The sequence below is a fragment of the Piliocolobus tephrosceles genome, chromosome 6, assembly GCF_002776525.5.
Source record: "Piliocolobus tephrosceles isolate RC106 chromosome 6, ASM277652v3, whole genome shotgun sequence".
Lineage (NCBI taxonomy): Eukaryota > Metazoa > Chordata > Mammalia > Primates > Cercopithecidae > Piliocolobus > Piliocolobus tephrosceles.
In genome coordinates, this window is record NC_045439.1 from 26,622,949 (window position 1) to 26,645,895 (window position 22,947).

The following is a 22,947-nucleotide window of genomic DNA, read 5'->3' on the forward strand; positions in this document are numbered from 1 at the left end:
CATTGGGCAGGAAAATACATCAAATCATGCTTTTTAAATTAGTGGAGTTGACTACTCTTTTGCCCTAAAGTATGTAATTGCTCTTTTGTGACTTTACAGGCTGCTGTGCTTCTCAAAATGTGGTCCATGGACCAGCAGCACAGAATAGCCTTTGCAGGTTAGAAATGTAAATGTTCAGATCTCATTCCTGATGAACCGTACTAGTAGGGCCAGCGATCTGTGTTCTAAAGAGCCCTCCAGGTGATTCTCACACGTGTTGAGTTTGACAACAGGCTGGTCTCAAATTTTCAAAGCACGGTACTGGGGGAAAAAAAAGGAAAATTATAAAGATGTGTTTGCACATCCCAGGAGTATCAGTTTACCTATATTCAATTGTTCCTTCCGCTAAAGTTGATCGGTGACTTCTTCTGTGCCAGACAGTGTAAGAGTTACTGAGGTTTCAAGATGAACTTTTTAGGTCACAGCAAACATTTGCCTGACCTACCAGAATTTTCATAAAATCATTCTACATAGTCTAATGGACTCAATGATTGGCTTTCTTATAAATATGGATGCATTATCAAGCTCTCCAGGATTACTTCCTGGGCTCTAGTTTTCCCGTTTAAGCAATCATATTTTCTGATGTCTCGTGTCTATTTTCTTGCAAGCTGCTATACTGTGTGTAAACTCATCTGCCTTCTTGAATGCTTTACATAGAATTTACATAGAATTTGGCCATAAAGTACATAATTTTCCTCTTTATCCAAGTAAAGCATCTACCTGGAAAAAATTATCTTCTATGTGACTTTATATTATAGATGATGATAGCCAGGGTGTTTTTGATCTTTTAATATAAATTGTTCCAGTGTGTACCCATCTCTCCAGTCATTAGACACTCTCCGTGAAAATACTTCTTAGATCTAAATTGCTAACCAGGGATTCCGTGTTCCTAAGGCTTTAATGAGCTGCATGTATGCCATTGCCACTTTCTTACAGCCATAAAGTCAGCTTCCAAGGATTCAATTTTTAATAAAGAATAAAAACCTAAGTAGATTCAACCTAAAGCGGGAAAATAAAATAATAGAATATGGGTTATGGAGGAGGGAAGAAAGGCAGGAGAGAGAGGCAAAGAAATAAGCATTATCAGCATTTTAATGGGAATGAATAAACAGTCTGCACTATAATAAATCTCCTAGGCATTTGATCCCAATAAACCATCTTAATCCTCAGGGCTCTTCTGTCAGCATGAGATAACTACTCTGAAACCAAAATGTATTTAGCATAAAACTCACATTCCAGTGTTTACTGTGTATCTGCTTTTAAAAAATAAATTGAAAATTTAAACTTCTTTGAGGCTGTGTAAGGGAGGGGAACAGCCTCTAAGGGCACCTTCTACATGTCATCCAGCACCTGCCTGCCAAAGTCAATGCTGGGATGCCCACTGCTCGGGGAGCTGGGGTGCTTGTTAGCCGAGGTCTTTTAATCTGCTGTTTCATCTGAGCATTATTTGACTGGCTTAGGCTTTGAAAACTTTCTCCTTTTTGTGTGCATGTAGAGGGCTTTTGGATATGAGCATGATGGCAGTCCCACTTCAACTGATTTATGTCACAGAAATATCAGTCACATGTCCATCTCTGGTTGACCTGTAAAATCTTTGAATTAAAAAAAAGTACTGTTTTCAGTGTTAATCATGACCAAGGAGTCTTCCAACTATTTTTTTATCCTTTTTTTCCTTTATCAAAGCCCATTAACTTATCTATACCTAATGTTCCTAGTAACATACACTTGCCAGTTACTATTTCATAACCTCAACCTGTCTAGTTATAAAAGCTATTGTCTGCTGGGCATGGTGGCTCAAGTCTGTAATCCCAACACTTTGGGAGGCCAAGGTGGGCAGAGCACAAGGTCAGGAGTTCAAGACTAGCCTGGCCAACATAGTGGAACCCCATCTCTACTAAAAATACACAAAATTAGCCGGGCATGGTGGCAGATGCGTGTAATCCCAGGTACTTGGGAGACTGAGGCAGGACAGAGGTTGCAGTGAATGGAGATCGTGCCACTCCAGCCTGGGTGACAGAGCGAGACTCCATCTTTTAAAAAGAAAAAAAAAAAAAAAGAAAAAACTGCTATTGCCATGGCGTTCATATATGTACCTAATTGCAGCTTGTCATTTGCCAGATGAGGAAGTCAAGCCTGTCCACCTAAGCACATATGGGACTTATGTTCTCACAATATATTTTAGGGAAATGGTGTTTATAATATCAGTGTTTAAATATGTTTTGCATTTTTTAAAAGGAAAAGATACACAAGTTCTAGTACAAAAGACAAGCACAATACCTAAAGAAATTTACAATGTATTACCATATAAGAACAAGCAATTCATTTTTTTTCCTTTTGCACAAAAGAAGTGGAGGGAGAGAGAGAGAGAGAGTGTGTGTGAATTCAGAGCTTATCTCTTAGCATCAGACACTACTGGCATGACCTCTTTATTTTAGATGCTTTAATTCTGGACCTGTCTTCTGAGCAATTACAAGCTGCTTAGAAGCGGCTCTCCTGCCTCTCCTCTCTTTCCCCTAGCCTGTGTTTTCTTCTTGCTTGCTTTGATTTTTAAGAAAGAACTATCCTAGACTTCCCACATCAAATCTGACATCATACCAGATCTGGTTACTGATACCCATACATGCATATAAGTACATTTTCTTGCGTGCTATATGAACATTGAAAACTATACTGTAATGCCAAGGAAGTTTCAGCTTTTCCATTTTAAGGATGTCTCTATTTTTATCTACTTTCTGACCCCCCACCCATCAGCCTGTCTACTGTACTCTTTTGCAAATTTAAACAACCTGCCTTAAGATGTTTATATATGCTCTGCTAAATTTCCAAAATAAATAAAATGTCAAACCACCAAGTGCACAGTAGGAACAGAAAAATCAGTAACTTGTTGAAACTAACTATTCTATCTTCCATTCGGCTCCATGAAATCAAGAAGCAAAAGTTTATAGTGGTTCTGTCCATTCATCCTAATGCTTACTTTGACTTTATGGTAGAAAAGAATGTACTATCAAATAGTCTATATATAACTCTGTGTCTCTGACTCTCATGATAATTTTTGTGATGAAGATTCTAGGTCAAAAATGGCAAGTGAGTATGAACAAAGAAGAAAATCATTGTCAACAGACAATGGAGCAGTAAAAAATCATAACTCGAAAATGTGCTTAAGGCATATCTCTTCTGTGTAGACTTATGTAAATTCAGTATAGTTACAGCTATTGAAAAATACATGAATATAACCCTCTTAAAATATGCTAGTAGATCTCTGATCATGTTTTTAGAGGTAAAGGTATTTTTAGCTTCCACAGGTACAAATTAGTAGTCTTCCCTTTTACTCACTCTCTTGAAAGAGTACAGATTCTCTTCCACAATGGCACATTTTACAAAAGATACAGCAGCAATATATAATCTATAGACTACTTTTTATTCATTTTAAAAGGTGATTGAGCACAGCTGAATTGAAATACATACAATCTGAAAAATCTTTTCAGTTTTTCAGGCAATCTCATTAAATGATGAAGAGTCTACTTAGCAGCTAATCTCTTTTATGTTGTCATTGAATAAAGAACTGGAATCATGCCATTAATTGTTCGTCAGAGGACAATTAATGTTGAGAGGCTCAACAGTAACTCTGAATGTTTTTTGTTTTATAACATTGTGTAATATTAAAAGATATTCTTTCATAGGGAGGTGGGCACAGATAAAACAAGAATAACAAAATATTAATAGATCTTGAAACTAAGTGATAGATAAATGGGGGTTTGTTATGCTACTCTCTTTGGGGTATATTTGTAAAACATTCAAAATAAAAAGTTAGAAACAAAATAATGCATATCAATAAAGTGCAAGGTTGTCCAAGGTATTTGGCTGATCAAGGGCCACAAGAAAGCTGAAGGATGGAAACTCAGAAAAGGAGTGACAATCTCAAGATGCAAGGCTTCCCGGGGCCTAACTGAAGCTGGTAGCTGGAAACAAATAACTAATGCTGATAAAGGAAAATCTTTGCTAATGAGCCAGCAACTAAATTTTATATTGTCTTGGCAAATGAAAGAATTAGAGAAATACTATGAGTGATTGCCAAACTTCCATATTTTTAATCACTTTTTGGTCCTGGTTAGTCATGCATATAGCAGCTAATTTTGGTCCTGCCTGCATCAAGTAACAAAGCCAATTGTAATAATGACCAACATTTATTTAAGGTTTATTATTTGTCACACATATGCTAAGCATCTCACATGAATTATTTTGTCTAATATTTCTCAAGAAACCTGTAAGATAAGTCTAACAAAATTATAGGTATGAAAACTGACCTTAGCTAAGTAGTTTATCTTACGTTACAGGACCAGATGAGCCATGGCATTTTGATTCTAGAACCCATATAATCATTTAAAAAAAATTCAGACTTTTTGAAATTCACTCTACTCATTTAATACATCTCCAAAATCTGAGCATGCATTGCCTTCGGCTGTTGTCTTATGCCTCACTCTCATACAACCCTAACACTGCTCTCCTATCCTGGGCCCTACTCACGTGATCCTACTCTGCTCTGTGGCTTGGTCTCTCATGGAATTATTTGCTCTTCTACTTGGGCCATGTAACCACTTTGAAAAGGTTAGAGTTGCTTCCCAATTCTAATTCCCTTGATATTTTGGAACGTTAACCTTACCAATTCCCACTACTATACATTTGCTAGAAACAGAACCATATCCCCTCCAACATTCATATGTTGAAGTCCTAACCCCAAACACGACTGTATTGGGAGGTAGTGTCTTTAGGAGGTAATTAGGGTCAAACAAAGTCATAATGGCAGGGCTTTAACCAATAGCGTTGGTGGTCTTATAAGAAGAGCAACAAAAAGAAATCTCTCAGGGCATGAACAGAAGAAAGGCCCTGTGAGTACATAGTGAGAAGGTAGCTTATCTACAAGCCAGGAAGAGAGCCCTTCGCAGAAACTGAGCCCTAACAAACTTTGATCTGCAACTTGGTTTCCGAAACTGAGAAATACATTTCAGTTGTCTACCCAGCCTGTGGTATTTTGTCATGGTAATCCCAGTGGACTAACACAACATCCTGTCATTTCCTGCCTTAGCTTCCACTTCAAATGCTTTTGAAAAAAGTAGAAAATGACTTGCTTCTCTAGAAACAGCATTTTGAAGGAGCTCTAAATTTGGAACCACAAGACTGGATTTTAAGTCATGACATTGTCACATATTAGCTGTGTGACCTTGGAGAAGTCATTTAAGTTCTTTGGGTCTGTTTTCTTTGTAATAAACACAATTAGAAAAATATCTGCCCTCCCTATTTCAACAATAAAAGGAAAAATATAGTAAAGATATAAAGTTGTATTATCAATGACAGCTAACCCCTTACTGATACTTAGAGATACTGTATCTGATACTGATACTTACCTTTCATTAGCAGCCTTCCTACCAGTGTTGTCAGTGGACCTCTGCCATTAATTACTCATGGTCCCACTTGGGTATCTGACCTTGTCCTTTAATATATTCCAGAACACTGAAGCCCTCTGACTACAGCTTTTGTAACTTCTGTAGCAATATGTCAGTTTCTGATTCCATTCTCTCCGAGAAGATTGACTTATGCCTCCTTTTTTTTTTTTTTTTTTTTTTTTCCAGAATAACATCTCTATCAGGAAACTCAGTTGCTTCATCATCTTTCAACTTCACTAAGAGTAGATCAGTTATTACCTTTCATTTCAAATATGCTCGAGTCCTTTGTACTCAATGACAAACAAGCCCTTGACCTTGAACTTCTCAAGCTATTCTCCCATTTCTCTCTTCCCGTTAATTGACATGATTTCAAAAACCTTCCTACTCATATCTTCCTCCAGTGTACTTTTTGCAGTCTGTCATCAATCCAAATTACGGGTTTTGATCCTGCTTGCTCCCACATTAAGGCTTTGCTTAGAATGACATACAGCCCTTATTTCTGCCTATCAGTTTTCCAAAGTTTACCAAACATGTCACCCCTTCTATGAAGTCTTTCCTTACATAATTTCTTCTAAGCTCCCAAATAACTTAGTCTGTACTTTTTGATAGCTTATTTGCACTCACTGTAGTATCATTATTTGTGCATCTTTACTAGATTATAAGCTCCCAAGGCTCTCAACTTAATATCCCATAATCATTTAGTAAATGTTCAACAGACATTATCAAACTGATCTTAAACTATATAATCAAGGTATTAGTTCAATTGGGACGAACATAGGGCTTGGATATTTTTTGGAGAAAGACCAAACTTCAATTTGAATATGGGCAAAGAGAGACTGGGCCTGTTTATACAAGAGACAAAAAGGATTAAAATCCTTCTAGCCATTTTCTGCCTTCGTTGAAACAAAGTAACAATAGCCAATAGTAGACTAGCTTGCATGTAAGTGTTCAATAAATGTTTCTTGAATTATAGAGAAAGTGAATGCTTAAAGTAATCCTAGAATTATATATTAAATAGTGAGATTTAGAAAGATTTCGGGAGGAGTGACTCACACCTGTAATCCCAGCATTTTGGAAGGCCAAGGTGGGTGGATCACTTGAAGTCAGGAGTTCGAGACCAGCCTTGCCAACATGGTGAAATCCTTACTAAAAAAATAAAAAATAAATTAATAAATTAGGTGGGGTGGTGGCCCATGCCTGTACTCGAAGCTACTCAGGAGGCTGAGGCAGGAGAATTGCTTGAGCTTGGGAGGCAGAGGTTGCAGTGAGCCAAGATCATGCCACTGCACTGCAGGCTGCAATACTCCATCTCAAAAATGATGGGAGAAAAATCTAATACAGAACTTTGAAGACAGGAACAACAACAACAAAAAACTTTGCGTAATTTGATGTCACTGAACCTGACCTTCCCCACCCCCCAGTTCCTAAGATAGTCGATACTATAACCATTCCACTAAAGTTATCTTGAAGGCACAGGCTTAACTACATATATATTTTTAAAATTCTAACTCTTTGAAAACTGGTAACCAACATATGGATAAAGGACAGCTATTCAGTGAAATCTGTATTTCTAGATCACAGTGAAGAACGTAGGGTAGATGGATTATCCAATTGGCCAAGTAAGTGTGTGCTTAGAGAACCAAAAATATGAGACATTTCTGCTACAATGAATGTATGACACAACTTGTAATCAGAAATTTTAGTAAGAAGCTGTTAAAATTGAAGCACTCATTTAAATTTTGGTTTTGGATTCTGTTTTTTAATTTTAAATTTTAATATGGTGGGAGGCTTGGAAAGAAGACATCTAAGACTTTCTAGTGCTTATGGCACTATGTGAACATAGTTTTAAATACTGTTTTAAGCTTGATTTACAGAAAATACGTAAAAGATACCAAATGCTTTTAAAAAAGACAGTATCCAATAATCTTTTCCAGAATACAATGTTTCTCTCATCTTTTCAGAAAAAATGCACTCCCTCCTGGTTATTCTATCGCAGCAATCTAAATAATAATGCCTCAAGTAACAGATGATAATTATCTCATAAATATGCCATTTTGATAACTGAATGTAATAATTAGTAACTGCTCAGAATATTTTCTATCACATGAAAGTGGTCTAGCTCTTATTGGGCTTTTAATAAGATATAACTTAGCTTCAGTGTGAGCTTTTATCAAATGTTAAGAAAATAAAAGTGCATCAGCACACAAGGTTTTGGGAAGAACATTTTATTGCTAAGCATATCCTTGAACGAAAATGCAAATATGAACTAAAAGAAAAGAAAAAAGAAAAAGCAGTAATGTCACAACATCATAAAATAAATTCCTTTAGGTTCTGCTAATAAAACAGGAATATGATAGAAGCTCACATAGAGAATGCACATGTTCCCATAAAATTGTCCAAATAGAAATGTACACTAAAAGGAATATAACAAATGTATTATTACTCAAATTGAAAAAATGAAAGAAAGCAGGAAATCAGTTCACAAGACCTCAAGACTCCAAGAACAGCAATCTTTTACAGACATCGAGATATAATCAACTTCGTATAGGCTGGGCCATTTAGGTTATCTAAAATCGTGCTTTGATATCTCTTTATAATCCTGTCTTTTTAAAATGATAACAAAAAAATTAAACTCTTAACACATTGAAATATTAGATAATGAGGAACACCTCTTTCCATACACATTAGTAAAGGCTACCATTTAGATTGCGCTTTTTGCCCCATGTCGTTAAGATATTTTTTCAAAGTCAAATATTCATGCAACTTACAAAGACCAGCAAGAGTAGATTTCTAAATCTAAACAGCTGATTGATTTTCATCTGTACAAAAGAAATTGTATATCTCTGACCCTCCAGAGGACACACATCATTTTTGTGTGAATATTTGTCTTGCTTTGTCTCTTGCTTTTTGGATAGCTATGGCCATACAACCAGTTTATTGTTTTTCTGTACATTGTTTCCTCTTTACAAAAAGAAAAAGACAACCAGAATATAAACCAAACAGAAATAAACAGGAAAAAAAAAAAAAAAAAAAAAAACAGTTCTTAAAGCAGTATGTACATAGGTGGCTAAGGAATTATACCAGCAAAGATATAGTAAAATATGTAAACAAAATCTGAAGATTTTTTAAAATTCTCTTTGACACAGTTAACTGTGACAAAACTAAAATTCACACTTTCTTCACATTTTAAGGTTTGCTTTTTTGTTGTTTTGTTATTTTCTTTTAAAACAACATTCTCATTCCACTTCAAGACTTTAACAGATTTCCTGTGTCAGTCATCCCATCAAACATACCATGATAAATATATCTGTATATATATTATATATATATTATACTATTAAATTCCTTTTTTGTGTGTGTCACAGCAGCTTTATTCATTTATTTATTTGTTTTTAAAAAAAGATGGGTGAAGGGAGAAGTGAGCAAATGGAAGGACAGAGTTATCCATAAATGTCAGGCTACAAAATTAAACCACTATGAAAACCATTGTCATGTTCGGGGCGGGGAAAGAACTACGTGTTTTGTACTCTGGCATGACATGTTTGGCTTGTGTGACCTTTTGTGGTTCCATCTCGAGTTGAACTCCCCTACTGTCTGGTATGATAAATTAACAGACTTTAATATTGTCTTGTTTATTTGCATGCATTTCAATCAGTCACAGATCCAGCCCACCTCCCCTTCCTCTTCCCTAGGAAAGGCTATTTTAGTTTGTGGGGCTTTCTTCTTTAACACAATGTGGCTGGGTGAATGGACAGGAACAATATTGTTAAGTAAAGCCAATAGCTCTGATAACACCAGCCCTAAACCCATCTGTTCGGGGTTTGGGTGGTGAATTCTGAAATTAGATCCTGGGGGACCAGCTTTTCAAATCAATATTATCATCCGTCACATGAATTTTGCTATGTGTTCAGCAAAGCATCTTATAGGAAACAAACAACAGATTCTAGAGACACCGTAACCTGATATGTAGAGTGAACACCATGGTAGCTTTTGAGTTCATATGGCAATAGTCTCTCTCACTTTTGTTTTGAGTTTTTTCCTCTTCTGATGTCCAGTCATTATCAAAAAAATAAACAAAAACCCAAAGCCATTTTTCCCCTCAGACCTTAAAGTTACACGCACACTGGTCAGAACCAGATAAGGGTTGTGGGTTTTTTTTTGTTTGTTTTTGTTTTTTGGTGTTTTTTTGTTTTTGTTTTTGTTTTTTTTTTACTTTTTTCTTTTTTTGTTGTTGTTGTAGTTTTGTTTTTTTACATAATTAAACCGAAAAAACATGGTTACAGTCAAGCTTCACAAACATCATTACAGACTCACTTGGAGTTATGGAACAAGTAAGCCATGAAGTCTTCTACCTTTTAGTAAAAGGTCCTCCGGAGAAGGAAGCTTCCAGGCCTGCGGAAGTGGTGGAGCCACCGTCCGGCTCCAGAGCGCTAAGTGTGTGCTTTATGATACAGCAGGGCACAAAACCTTCTGTCTCCCAGTGACCGCTGGGACCTTGCCGCAGCCATGGCTGAGCTTCAGAGAGAGATGCATCGCTGTGTGTGTGTGTCCTTTAAAAAACGGTTTTCCCCACCAGAGTCGTGGTTATATACCCCATTTCATAGTTCCAGCAGTTCTGACATCTGTGAGATCTCACCGTCCAAAGATTCATAGGCGTGGATAGAAATAACTGTGAAACTCGCGTGTGAGCAGTGTTCGCATGTTTACACGTAGTACTCCCTGTCCTTGTTTTTCTGTTTCTTGTGGCCGCTCTTTGAGCTCTGCTGCTTCTCCTTCATGAGCGTGCCGTTGCTCTGGGCGGAGTTGCTGATGTAGTTCCGCGTCTCGTCCACTTGATAGGACCCCTCGTCCCTGTTCCTGTACTTGTACATGGCGTACAGGAGGATCAAGATGCAGAGGGCGGCAGCAGCCACAATGCCGACGACCATCCCTGTTGTGCTGCTCGACTCCCGGATCACCTCTGAGGCCCCCGGGACCCGTCTGATTCCCGGCTCCGTGGGGTTTGCTGTGGGCACATTACGGAACATGGGGGAAGTAATTAGTGGGCTCTTCAGTTTGGTGCTGTCTAGCTCATAGGCAGTGGGCAACGGAAGCAAGACTATATCAGGCTGGGGTTTGAGATCACGGTTATTCATTTTGCCAGCTGGCAATTTGGGCACCATCCCAGACGAGGAGGAAGCTGTGAAGCGGATCAGCTCAGGGGATAAAGATGTGGTAGTAGTCCTACTAGTTTCGGAGACTTTGTTAGGTCTAAAGTCCTTGGATTCCCACTTGGGCGCATGTGCTTTGTAGCCACCTTCGAAGATTGAAGTGGAAAGACTCTTATCTGTTACCAAGGAGAAGGTGGTGTAAAAATCTTCATCATCAGTAGGGGGCAGGTTAGAGTCAAAGGTTTCCCCTGAGCCATACCCAGATATCACCAAGCCATCATCATCACAACCATCGCTGCCTTGGTCCGACAAGCAAGGTAACCCCGCCTCAGAGGTCATGGACAGGGAATCTTTGGTGGTCTCAATAATGGTGAGGAGGGGGCGAAAGGTAGGGGGGAGTGTAATGGAAGGTGCACGAGTAGCAATAGGAGGGGTAGCTAAAGGGTCTTCTACAAGAAGAGGGATAACTAATTCACCTCCTGGGATGGAAAAGAAAAAGAAAAACAGAATTAGTATATTTGTAAACACAACTGTAGTTACTCTCAACCAGTGTAGTTCACAGATTATGCCTCAGCAATTACAATAAAATGATCTGGACCTTTTCTGAATGGAGTCTAATCATTCTAGGCAGATTTGGAGCCTTCTATATGCCTCTTGCCACCCAAACCTGAAATCCCTAGATCAGGGGCTTAGATTTTTAAAGATACTCTCAAGTAATTATTTAGATAGAATTCAACTATATACGTTCTTTCCAGGATCTGCTTAAGGGCTGATGACATTCAGTGATATTGTTAAAATATTAGCTGGCTATCAAAATTGGTGTGTGTGGGTACCTGTACACATTGTGTCCTTAAGTTATGAATTTATTAACATGTATTTAAGTTTTCTTTATTGCCTTCTTGGGATTCTACTTATTTGTTCCCAGGAGGATGAGAATGACTTATTCACCATCTTATTGAGACCAAGATCAAGAAACATAAAATATTGTATCCTTTGTGTTTTCTTAAGTTACTTACTTTTATTTCACACTTATTAATCGCAGTCCTCATTTACTATAAGCTGAGTGATAGGTATTTATAATAATTCAAAAATGTTCATCTAACAAATTCATTTTGACTATTCCAGAAATTCCCCTGATTATTAAATGACAACTTGCCTCGCATTAGTCTAATATTTGTATGCATTGCTTTCATGTCATATGCAATATATTGTGAGCTGGAAGCTAGATTTTCAAAATACCCAGCCTAGATATCCATGTCTTGAAACTTTTAGACTCACAAATGTTGACTTAGCAAAGTGAGTTTTTTTAGATTGGTGATCCCTAACTAGTGTGGCAAAAATACATGGGTTTACCCATAGACCCTCGTTATCGCACTTAGAATCATGTAGACTAAGTTGGGAAAGAAAGCTCAGAATAGTTCATTAAATCACAGGGCCTTGCAGATCATGGGTGCCACAAATATTCTGCAGTAGTGGTTGTTTACCTGGCCGTAAGGCCGAGATTGCTATGCATCTATGGCAGCAAGATAATTGATCTCTCTTCAGTGTCTTTATAATGTTATTTTCCAAGCAGAGGAAGAATCTTAAGAAGTCACAGTTCGTGTCTCTTAATTGAATGTATTCCAGAAGAATATATTCCCACTATCACTTAAAAAAATCCACTCGCAGGAATGGTACGAATGTTTCCCTGCCCCAGTTAGTTAGAAGGTTGAGATACTAATGTGACGTTATTGTTGAAGGCCTCTTTCTGAGTGGACCCACTGAGCTGCCAACTGGTACTGTGTATTGTGTCTCTTACACTTGGTAATAACTTTGCTGTGATGGTATAGTCAGTGTTTGAGTAGCTTTTAACAGATAAGACTGTAGCTGAGGTACCCACCTCATCAGTAACAAAGCCAGACAAGGAGGCGATTCAGTTACCAGAGTTCTAGGGACACTCCTTGGAGTTTACACAGTCTTCCAGGGTTTTTCCTATGAAGATTGATTCACGAATTAAAACTCTCCCTTTGAATGCACATGAAATGTTTCAAGACGCAAGCTTTCCACACCTTGCATCTTGAAACATTTCCCATGCATCCAAATTGTCCAGGTTTCAGGTGTGCTAAGAGAAGGTCTTCCTGAGGAGAAAGCTAATGCCTACCTTCAAGCACTGAGAAACTGCTGGTGCCCATGTCAGAAGCCTTTATTCTCTCCCTGTTTAGCTAACAACAATTGTGTTCTGCAGAAAGAAACTGGGTTTGGGAGGGAGCTGATAAAGTATATAATGTGTATCATTTAGAAGGGAAGGGACAACAGAATGTTGTAGTGTCATCTCTGGCCTATGTGATAAGTTTACTATGAAATTAAAACAACACCTTTTTGAGATTCTCAAGATGATCTTATAGTATGTGCTCTAAAACTGAGCCTCTATTCTGGTGCTTAGAGTTTGAAACTATTGAGCAAAATGATCTTTGCAGATTTGCCAAAGATTCACACTTGCTGGACTAGACCAGCAGACACCTATTTTTTTTTTAACATTGTGAACATATATAATTCATATGCCTTGCAACTTATTTAATGCATAATTTACACACTTTTGCTAGTTTTTATAAATGGGATTTGGAGTGCAGTTCCCTAAAGGTAAGCCAGTCCTAAACTAACTCTGAGCAAACTTTTTTATTATTCTTCTGCTAGGGGGCCCCAAATGGTAGATTTAAGGTGATATATGAAAGAGGGCAATGTTTGAGTAATAGAAGAGCAGTGATAAGAGAGAGGAAGTGAAGGCCCGTGGAATCTGGCTAAAGCTTCCTTATGAATTTCTCAGGCACAATTTTACTTACCTTCAGAGGACAAGGAGGATTTTTTTAACTTATCTATAACAAAGGTTTAACATGTGTGTTCTTTGTTGGCACAAACACCTAGTCATTTGTTCCTTATGGCAATGACAAATCTACCCCATGTAGAGTAAGCAAAGAGGAAACTAGGTTAAAGGACAAGGAATAACTGATATCTTAGGAAGCAAAGGCCCGGTACAAACAGTTTAAATATAAAGGCAAACTGATGGGTAAGAGGCTAGTGTCCCTTTAAGTGGGATTAAGATCACCGTCTTCATGATTACAGAGTGACATTCATTTGCAATTTTAGTGTACCATCTGTGACACCCAACTGGAGTCTTAAATTTGCCTTTTTGTTTTTCTGGGTTTTTTTCCTTCTCAATACCAGCTAAAGCTTCCAGTGTACTTGTTTCAAAATCTACAAACTGTTCACTCTGCAGTTGAATTACTTAACTTTCCTTTGCGATCTCCCTCTCATTTAACACACTAATGCAAGTACCTTAGATTTAAAAAAACGAACTTTCCTTTGCTATCTCCCTCTCATTTAACATTTAATGCAAGTATCTTAGATTTAAAAAAAAAAAAAAAAGAGTAACCACATTTTTTATAACTGTATAGTAAGAGGGTTCTGAAGCTTGTTAATTTATAAAGAACTTCTAAAAGCCTGGTGAGTCCCAAACTGAAATGATAGGAGCTTGTTTTAAAACCAAAATGATGGGTATGCTATTTCAGAGTTTAGAAAACAAAATCTTTCAGAACTACTGATCTCTAGTTTTCTTTGCCATTTTGTTATTAATCTCGGTAGCAGCAAAAAAATGATAAATGATACCCTCTGTTGGGAAAACCTGAGCCGAAATCATGCTGATTTTTAGACAAGGAAGTGGTAGAAGCTTTCTTAACCCCTCTTTTCTGGCTTCTCAAGAAGTGGGAAGATTGCCTTTAGTTTAAAATGAAGTCAACTGGGATATAGAGGGGTCCTTATGACAAATAGGAATTCTAATGAAAACGTAGAAAATTTTAGATAACTGTAAACATGAAAGATGCCTGGGACAAGTGTATATGTTAGTGTAATTAATTTTAAAACTAAATTCTATGTTTAAGATTGCAGATGATGATAGGGTCCTGGGGGGATCAAAGGCACACCTCACTTGAGAGGAGAAAGTGATGTATTTCTCCTACTATTAGGTCCTTAATAGAAATAACTTAGTTTGGCTGGGTGCGGTGGCTCATGCCTGTAACCCCAGCACTTTGGGAGTCCAAAGCAGGCGGATGACGAGGTCACCAGATCGAGACCATCCTGGCTAACACAGTGAAACCCCGTCTCTACTAAAAATACAGAAAAAATTAGCCAGGCATGGTGGCGGGCACCTGTAGTCCCAGCTACTCGGGAGGCTGAGGCAGGAGAATGGGGTGAATCCGGGAGGCGGAGCTTGCAGTGAGCCAAGGTTGTGCCACTGCACTCCAGCCTGGGCAACAGAGCGAGACTCAGCCTCAAAAAAAAAAAAAAAAAAAAAAAAAAGTTTGATGGGAAGCTATTTAAGCCTTCTTGTTTATTTTAATCAAAAGTGACTACCCTGAGAAATGTTCAAGTGGCTGATACTATTTTCTGTACTTCCCAGAGACCATGAAGTCAGTGATCAACTAGGTGTCTGTGCCTAAAAAAATTTTCATGGAAGTAAAGAACCCAAAGTCACAAAGGGTTATGGGCAGAGTAATACAAAACCTGTAATCCATCAAAATCCTAATTTCCTATGCCATCGCCAGAATTTTTCTTTAGTTTGGGATAAAAACTATCTGTATTCCTTAAAGTTAGCATTTTAAAATCAGGCATACATACCCCTTTTTAGCAGGATTGTGCTTTACTTTAAACTAGAGAGATCATTAGAGATATAAAAGGTCTATTTTAGCCCTGAAGGCTTCTCAGCCTTTTTTGCTTTTTGAGTGTATTTGTAGGTATATAATTCATGCCTCTAGGGCTGATGTCCAGCAAAAGGGGCTCACTGCCATCAAAAAAGACAGTGTATAAAAAATTTAATACAACTCTTCTGAACTGTGAGAATGTTGTGGGTGATAGTGAATGTAGTGGGTTATCTTTGAAAAAAAAATAAAAAGAACAAACAACAACAACAACAAAAAAAACAAAAAGCATGAAGTTTCAACCCTTGCCTTTCTGGAGATATGTGGGTTTTGAGAGTTCACGAAAATACCTGAACAGTGAGACTCTGGGAGAGGACACCATGCTCGAATTCCTTGAATTCTTGTTATATATATTTGGGTATTTCACCTCATCTCTTATTTGCATTATTCTAATTTTCTGCTTGAAAATTCACATAATGGGGGAAATCATTCTTTTCCCCCCCAAAATTAATTTTTCAAAGATATTTAGCTCTTTGGTGACATGGAAATGTGTACTTGTAACATATAAATATCATTAAGCTTGTAACCATGAAATTGCCCTTCATCAACCTTCGGAAAAAAGCGTCATGGACAAACAGGGCAAGTACCTGGGGAGAAGACAGTAGAAAAACTCAGGTGTCTCAAAGGGGCTTAACTTATATTTTAACAGGATGAGAATTTCTAGGTAGGGCATTCTCCCTGCCTTCCCCACCACTCTTCCACCCCAGCAAAGGGTTTTTCTGAAATAGGTTTGATTTTGAAAGGCTACAGATTATATTTTCAACAATAAGATGGGCCACAGCCCTTTGATATCATTATATATTATAAAACATGAAATGTCAAGTGGAGTGTTTCATTTGCTTATTGATTAACAGCTTTGCCTCTGAAGTAACTCTGACTCTTAGCATTAGAACTCTGTAGGAGTTCCCACTGGCGCTAGGAATTTGGTCAAATTTCTTAAACTCTATGGAAAATGAGAATAATAGAATACTCTACCTCAAACCATCAATGCAAATATTAAAATAATGCATATCAAGTACTTTTTAAATATGTTAGGTGGTTAGCACAGTACCTACTGCTATTCAGGAATGCTAGGTACTAATGTTGTTATTTCTACTAATGTATTTGAGCTGTAAATACTTAAATAATCACTTTCTTCTAACCCTTTTTATTTAGTGGCTTCATGCTAAAGTAGAAGTATAATTATATAGGATCTAGATTATTGAGGCTATTTTAAAGAATAGAATATAAGGAATAATTCAAAGAGCTGGTATTTTTTTAAAATAACCTTTTATTAAATTTACCTTTGGATATCTTTTTCATAGAAAGAAAATATTCTAACAAGCAACAAGATAAAACAACATCCCATTTAGGAAGTTCTAAGTTTTAGACCTAAAATATTATCAGCATGTCAAACAACACAAAATCGCATAAACTGAGGTAGAGAGAGCCCAAGCATTAAGCTGCTGGCTTGAAAACATCTCTTATCTACCATTCAGTTTGATATTTCTGTAACAGTTTCAAATAATACAAATATCTATAAAGCAAAACAAGTAACTTCTTGACTAAAAAATTATATAGTGCTTCTTACCAATCTTACATATGTTGAAGTGCGTAAGGCAGCATTGGTCCAAATAATCTTAAGGTGAAGGAATATTCTTAGCCTGTAGTTACACGATGATAGTACCTACCTGAAATATTTTCTATGTAAAACTTTAGGTTTGAAAATCATCATGTTTTCTTCTTGGTAGAATCTTAAGATCCCTGAAAGCTTACCTGATTAAATCCTTGAAAGAAATGAAACAGGGAACAGGAGAAAAGACAAAGGAAAGAGGGAGAGAGAGAATGTGTGTGCACCTTCTGTGTGTGTGTCTGTGTTTTTGTCAGTTGTTAGTTCCGTACACTGGAAGGCGTCAGTATCACAGAACAGTACTCGAAACACCCGGGATTCTTGATGTCTTCATTTTCGGTGTAATTGATTTTGTAGCCTGAAGCAAAGGTGAGAGTATAATCCTGGATAGCCAAACTCTACCATAGTCACTTGAGAGTACCTTATTTTCCCCTTTGCTGAAGGAAAATAACTAATTTCCTAAATGCTTTTTAAGGAATTTTAAAAGAATGCAATTACCGCTGTTACTACTTGGAGCTAAGTCAACTCATTTTCTTCTGGGGTACAGGCCTCCCACTGGCTGTAAACAATTTTAGGATGCCAAATAGAGCCTACCGCTACTTTCAAGACTTTAAAATGGTGGTGAAAAAGTTCAGGCAAAGAGGCCAGGCTTTCTTTGGGAGGTAAGGATAATGTTTTAACCCCCTTCTACTGAGAGTAGAATTCACATTGGTTATTAGAAGCAATTCAGCACAAAACATAACAGTGAAAATTCAGCAAATAGACACAAATGAAATAAAAATATAATATAGTCTTCAAAATTATATAGTAGAAAATAAAATCAACTTCATAGCCAAAGTAAGCTGGGAGAAGGAGAGCAAATAACATTGAGGCATTCACAATATAATAAGAACAGAAAGAAAAGTAAAAGCAAATTAAAAATAGAGGCTGTTCTGGGAAAAAAAAAAAAGAAATCATTTCCATATAGGCAAAATAATTTAAACTAAAAAAGCATACTGTATTAATTTATAGTCAACTTACATCAACAAATTGCCCGCATGTTTTTTGGCATGAAAGAAAAATTTACAAAAGAAAGTTGTGTAAGAATGCTCTTGGACAAATAGAATTGCCACATTCTTGTAACTTTTTTGTTGTCATTTCTTAAAAACTTTTGAGCAAAATGTCTAATTTTTCAAATATAATAATTTACAACAGAGGATGATACAGGGAGGCAACAACACATACATCCACACCACATAACATAAAAAGAAAAAAAAAAAATCTGCACTTTAACAAATTTTTACTTTGGGGGGTTTGGGAGGGCATCAATTTTTGAATTTAAAATAATTCCGATTGCTATGATTGAAAAACCAAACAAAAAACCTGTTTACTTGTATAATTTACCTTTCAAAAAATTCTATGAATCTAACGGGTTTTGAATGAATTTCTGCATTTATAGGTTTTCAGATATATACTTAATTTTTTTTGTCTTTTTGACAAATTTTAGGCTTTCTTTAATTTAGGGAGATGGATGACAGCACATAAATTTTAACAATGCTAAAGAAAGGGGGAGTATGGGAAGGAAAGATGCAGGAAGGGGAGGGTCATATCTATGAGTGAACTACACAGGAGATGAAGATGATAGGAGTAAATGTGTAAGTGAGTCGCCATGTCCATGTAAGGGCGGCACGGAGTGATCTAGCTGCATTAGAGCTTCTGGCTGTAAGGAAGGGATGGGCAATATACAAAAACAAATGAGCCTACACATGCCCATCTATGGAAATAAAGAACAGAACTCTAACACTGACAATCTCACACACCCTAAGCTGCAACTTCTTCAACATGCAATTACTCCAAAAATTATTACAGTTTCATTAAAGATTTTCAAATAATAAAAACAGTTAAACTTTTTTCCTACTAAAAATAGCCAAAATACATAAAATACTAGTAGTCATGATCAAAAAGTTTAAAGCAAAAACAAGAAGACTAGATTTATGCATTCAAGTTGAACAACTTCATCGGCAGCCACACAGCCACATCTAGAGTTGGGGAGGTTTAGAAATCTACAGAGGTGATTGAGAGGCAATACTAAGCAGGGGGCCCATGCACTGGGTTGTTAATTACATCTCTATAGAGAAATAGTATTTTCCAAATGACGTCATCTGTCTTCCTTACGCCACCCAGGTTGCACGCAATTGGCAAGGAGACCAGGCTAATTTGAAAGATGTGGATGTGAGGATTCTGCAGCTGAAGTTGTTCCACATTTAAAGAGGGAGTGGGGAAAAATTGCAGAAAACAATTCATAACTTTTTTCTCATAATTTTAGATAAAATCAAATCTAAGATAAAGATCTAGCAATTAAAAGAAACACATTGATTGATATATATATATATATAGATATATATAATATAAAAAGCACTTAATTCCCAAACAAGAAGGGAGAAAAAAACCAAAAAGTTTAAAGAAAAAAAATATTTCACACACTTTCAGAGATGAACAACCAGACGCACAGGCTTGAAAGGCACAGACAGAGCAGTCAGGGGACACGTTTTTTTTGCTTTGCTTTTTTGGCTTGTTAATTCCCCTTTTTGTGAGAGCCAAAATTAAAAACAGATTGTGCATTTTCTTTAAAACCTAATTTTACATTTTCTTTATTTTTGGCTTTGCTTTGAAAAAATAAAAAGGGCGTGCAGTCTGGATGTACGTCGTAAGTAGACATTTAAAAGAGAAGAAAGTAGCTAGACTGACAAATGGGTTATCATTTACTATCCTTCAATTGTAGGAATGTTAATCCAGTTAACACATGCTTAAAGTAAGTTGCATTTAGGGGAAAATAGAAAAACAGAACAGCAAGCTAGGATTAGGGGGTCAGCAAGACAAAACCAATTTAGGGGTAGGAGGAAAGTACTGCGTTTTGTTTCATGCCTTTCCAGTAGGGGTGAAGGACATCTGCAGGCTTCCTGCCAATTAGAAGGAAAGCATGTGAGAGGTGTGTGTGGGGGGGGTCGGGGGCAGATGAATTGAACTAGAACCTGTATTGACAGGAATTGGAATCAAAATACATATGGGTTCATGAGTTCTGCTTCGGGAAATTTATCCCAAATTTATTCATAGCCTTTAGAAGGCATATTTTATAAGGCATAGAGGGGTTATAATTAACATTGCTCTGTGGGAGGGTTCCTGGGCTTAGTCAAAGTGACAGGGCACAATGATGACAGTAGAATGTTAATAAAATGAGCCTCATAAATGAAGGAATAGCCAATTTTATTTATTTACTTTTTTTTGTAAGAGTGGCAAAACCCCTCTCCACTCCAAAGAATACAATGTCAGTGTCTGTAAACTACAGGACAATCATGGATAAAGTTTACTGAAAGTGCTTTGAGGAAAACTATGCCAATAAGGTTTATTTGAAGTACATTGAGGGAAAACTATGCCTCTCACATGCACGCACACAGAGAGGTAGATACTGTAGTAGGAACAAGGGAAGGAATTTTTAGAAATGGCCTCAACCTCCACTGGAAGAGATCACTAGAGTTATATTCAGTATTATATCTCGTTGAGAACATTAATGTTCAACCAAGGACTGGGAAACCCAGGTAGGCGAACCACAAAGGCAAGACACTTGAGAGCACCTGGTTCTGACAGCCAATTCCAACCACTCCTAAGAACTCTTTCAGGTGACTTCGACAAATAGAGTAAATTTTGAGGATGAGTTAGACTTTTGCCCACTATGAGACGCCCCTTTTATTATTTTACTTTAAAGTAATTATAGCAATGTGTCCCCATGGGTCAGTCCGTACCAAGATTTTTAGTCTCTGGTTTAATAATGTTAATCATTATTCTGGGAACTTCACAAAGAGCAGCTGGAAAGTTATAGATGGAGGAAAAAAAATTTAATAATATAGGAAAAGAAAAACCCTTGTTGCCATTTAGTTGATTTTTTTGGACTAATTATACTTTTAACATTGAATTAAGATTGCATAAATGCATAATATGGTCGGTCTCAAAAGGCATCAAATGACATCTGTAGAACAAAGTTCTACAATTTTTAAAAGTAGGAAACATAAGCAGTCTAAGTGTGAGACTTAAAGAATAAGACACTTGCAATACACACATTCTCCTAGATAATGAGAGGCATTTTGAAAAAGATACATCAGCAATTTGGGTTCTCTAAGCCTTCTCCTGAGTAATTTACCTATTCCAAAATTGCCTGTTTTGAAACTCTTACAAGTAGGACACCACTTACATTCTAGAAATCACTGGTCTGAACAATTGAATATATGAAAATTTAGGGTTGTCACTTTGTAAATAATATGTGTATTTTTTAAACCCATGGAAGCTGTAGTTTCAAATGAAGCCAACAAAGCCTGAATATAATGCATGTATATCTTTACTGTATAAGTCAACCATTAGTTCACATACATAAACCTTGTTTGGTCTCTAAGATACAAAATGACATTGCTTGCTAATAGTAGTTCATAATCAGGTCACAACTTCATTTTCATCCTTCATTAACTATCTACACTAGGTTTGTATTAATAACTGCCTGATTTTGTGGCTATGCCTTTACTCTGGGTATTAAGAATGTGTTTGGGTTATGTTTGTCGCTGAGAACAAATAATACAATCATTTGATTTGAAAGAGTATATTTTGATAAAACCATTTTTATCCCACCATGTCCTAATAGTCCTGTCTAAATGTAAAATCAAAAGTTTTTAAATGCCAAATGCCATATTACAGTTGTTAGAATTCATCTTGGGAAATTGTTTCAAAGAAATGTTTCTGAACTGCTTGGGGTTGAGCTCAAGAATCCCAAAGACATACTCAAGTTACTCCAGTTGCAAGCCCTCCTCTCCGGAAGCATGGGTCCTCCTTGCTAGAAGGCATTGTCTTCAGTGTATAGAGATGAGGCCCAAGAGGAAGGCCCCAGTGAATTACTTTGCATAACATTATATATTTTAAACTTCTCAGGGAGAATACTAGAGAGATGAAGGCAGAGGGAACCATCTCAACAGTCTTCGTGCAACACTGGGTAAAGATTTTAAAAATTACAAACCGGGAGGGCTGAGAAAAAAGTTGGAATAACAAATAACTAATGAAGATTTTGAAGACTTTTGGCATTGGATGCATGAGTTAAGCCTCCACATCTGTTTCTCCTATGAAATATACAAAAACATTTTCATAGATTGTGACTTTTGTGTCTATGGGGTGAATGGAGGAATTCTTCTGGGAGGATGGATGGCTCGTTTCTGAATCACAGTTTGACTTAGAATGAAAGTAGAGAACCCTGTACATGTACATGGAATTCTGGATGTGAGGATTGCTGTTGTGAGCATTACAAAACGAGCCCTGCATATACCTTTATTCCTCATAACTTCCTCTGTAGACATGGAGGGTGCTCAGAAAAGAGGTGAAGGAATCCGTTTCATAATATGGTACAGTAATGCTGCAATGCACATGGAGTGTAGATATCGCTACATGATGGTAATTTCCTTTCCCTTGGGTATATACTCAGAAAAGGTATTGCTGGGTTATATGGCAATTCCATTTTTAATTTAGGAACTTCCATACTGTTTTCTGTAACGGCTGGACCAATCCAGATTCCCACCCACAGTGTACAAGGGTTCCCTTTTCTCCACACCCTCATCAACACATGTTGTCTCTTGTCTTTTTGATAATACCTACCCTAAAAGGTATGAGGTGATATCTCATGGTGGTTTTAATTAGCATGTCTCTGGTGATTAGTTATGCTAAGTATCTTTTCACATATATGTTGGCCATTTTTGTCTCCTTTAGAGGAATGTCTATTCAGGTTCCTTTGTCTATTTTTAAAATCGGGTTATATGTTTTCTTGTGATTGAGCTGTGTGAGTGAATTCTTTATAAATTTTGGAAGATAGCCCCTTACTAGATATATGGTTTGCAAATATGTTTTCCTCAACCTGTAGGTTACGTTTTCATTTTATTGATTGATTTCTTTGCTGTGAAGAAGTGTTTTGC

General features: G+C 36.9%; 1 protein-coding gene across 8 annotated transcripts in view; it reads right to left on the minus strand.

Moving 5' to 3' along the window:
* Positions 1 to 7,689: 7,689 nt before the first annotated feature.
* Positions 7,690 to 22,947, minus strand: part of NRXN3 (neurexin 3) — a 1,617,581-nt gene continuing 1,602,323 nt past the window's right edge. For 2 of the 8 annotated variants that reach the window (XM_023185084.2, XM_023185075.2), the window contains one exon: positions 7,690 to 10,485. In XM_023185084.2, coding sequence (XP_023040852.1) covers positions 10,184 to 10,485 — 302 coding nt within the window. In that variant the 3' untranslated portion in view covers positions 7,690 to 10,183. Of the gene's footprint in view, positions 11,110 to 22,947 lie in introns of all 8 variants that reach the window. The other 6 variants (XM_031935746.1, XM_023185024.1, XM_031935747.1 and 3 more) reach the window with 4 other exon arrangements.